We start from the raw sequence: 1,226 nt of genomic DNA, 5'->3' as shown, positions 1-1,226 counted from the left end.
TATCCCCTGTGTGCCTTGTCGACTCAGTTGTATGCTATACGAAGTTATTACGTTGGATTTATAAAGTTGCTGCGATTGTGCACAATAAAAATGAAGTAGATCGACGGCGTAAACTAATAGCAACAGTATGTATCAGTGAATATAAATTTAAAAAAATATATAAAAAAAAAAGATTTTGGATTGATCCATTATTTGAAAAACGACATGAACATGGATTTTATTATGCATCTGTACCAAGACTAACACCAGAGAAATTTCGAAATTATTATCGTATGACGGCTACACAATTTGAAGAATTGTTATACTTAGTGGCACCTGCAATTACTAAACAAACCCTAATTAGAGAACCATTACCTCCTGCAGAGCGATTATCCATAACATTAAGGTTTGTTTGTTCTTATTTATAATTGCATCACGCCATGCATTTAAAAAATAATTATATTTGATATAATTATATTTAGATATTTATCAACTGGTGATTCAATGCATTCAATGTCATATCATTACCTTGTTGGAGTATCGACAATAAGCAACGTTATAGATGAAACATGTACAGCAATATGGAACTCTATTTGTAAAAAAGTGATCCCACTATCAAAAACTACAGAGGAATGGCTACACATTGCTAAAGAATTTGAAAAAAGATGGGATTTCAATCACTGCATAGGAGCTATTGATGGCAAACATGTCATTATTGAAGTAATATTACTGCAGATCAATGCTACATTTATCATTGAAGATTATAAGTTTGATATCTAAATAATTATTTATTTTCTTAGTGTCCACCTAATGCAGGACGCACCTAATGCAGCTTATGGCCGCCGTAGTGACGGTGGTATTTTCAAAGATTCAAAAATAGGTTTAAAATTTGAATCAAAGAAAATGAATGTACCTGCACCAGAACCTCTCAGCTCAGGTGGACCGCCTTTACCATATTGTTACGCCCGGGGCGGTAAAACTCGCGTTCGCGCACTCGAACGTGTGTTACCCGCGTTTCCGCACTCGCGCACGCGCACGCGTACCAGATCGCCGCGGAGAAATAAAGGGAACATCAACTTAAGAAGTGACAAACTCTTTAATGCAAGAGAACGTAGCGAAATACAGAAAGGGGACAGAGCACGTCCAAACGGGTCGACGGCTCGTCTCCAAATCTAATGGCGTCCGTTTGACAACCAAGAATCTCGTTGTCTAGGAAACAAGTAAATCTTGCCGCTCAGCTCGACCAG

General features: G+C 37.4%; 1 protein-coding gene across 1 annotated transcript; it reads left to right on the top strand.

Moving 5' to 3' along the window:
* Positions 1–272: 272 nt before the first annotated feature.
* LOC105458158 lies at positions 273–952 on the top strand (the record flags this gene model as incomplete). Its single annotated transcript, XM_011703258.1, has 3 exons — positions 273–385; positions 462–699; positions 796–952. Coding segments are annotated over exons 1-3 (508 nt in total), but the record flags the coding sequence as incomplete, so codon positions are not given.
* Positions 953–1,226: the final 274 nt, after the last annotated feature.

The sequence above is a fragment of the Wasmannia auropunctata genome, unplaced genomic scaffold, assembly GCF_000956235.1.
Source record: "Wasmannia auropunctata unplaced genomic scaffold, wasmannia.A_1.0 LD334599.1, whole genome shotgun sequence".
Classification (NCBI taxonomy): Eukaryota; Metazoa; Arthropoda; class Insecta; order Hymenoptera; family Formicidae; genus Wasmannia; species Wasmannia auropunctata.
Note: the sequence above shows the minus strand (reverse complement) of the source record. Positions and strands in the feature narration are given on the sequence as shown.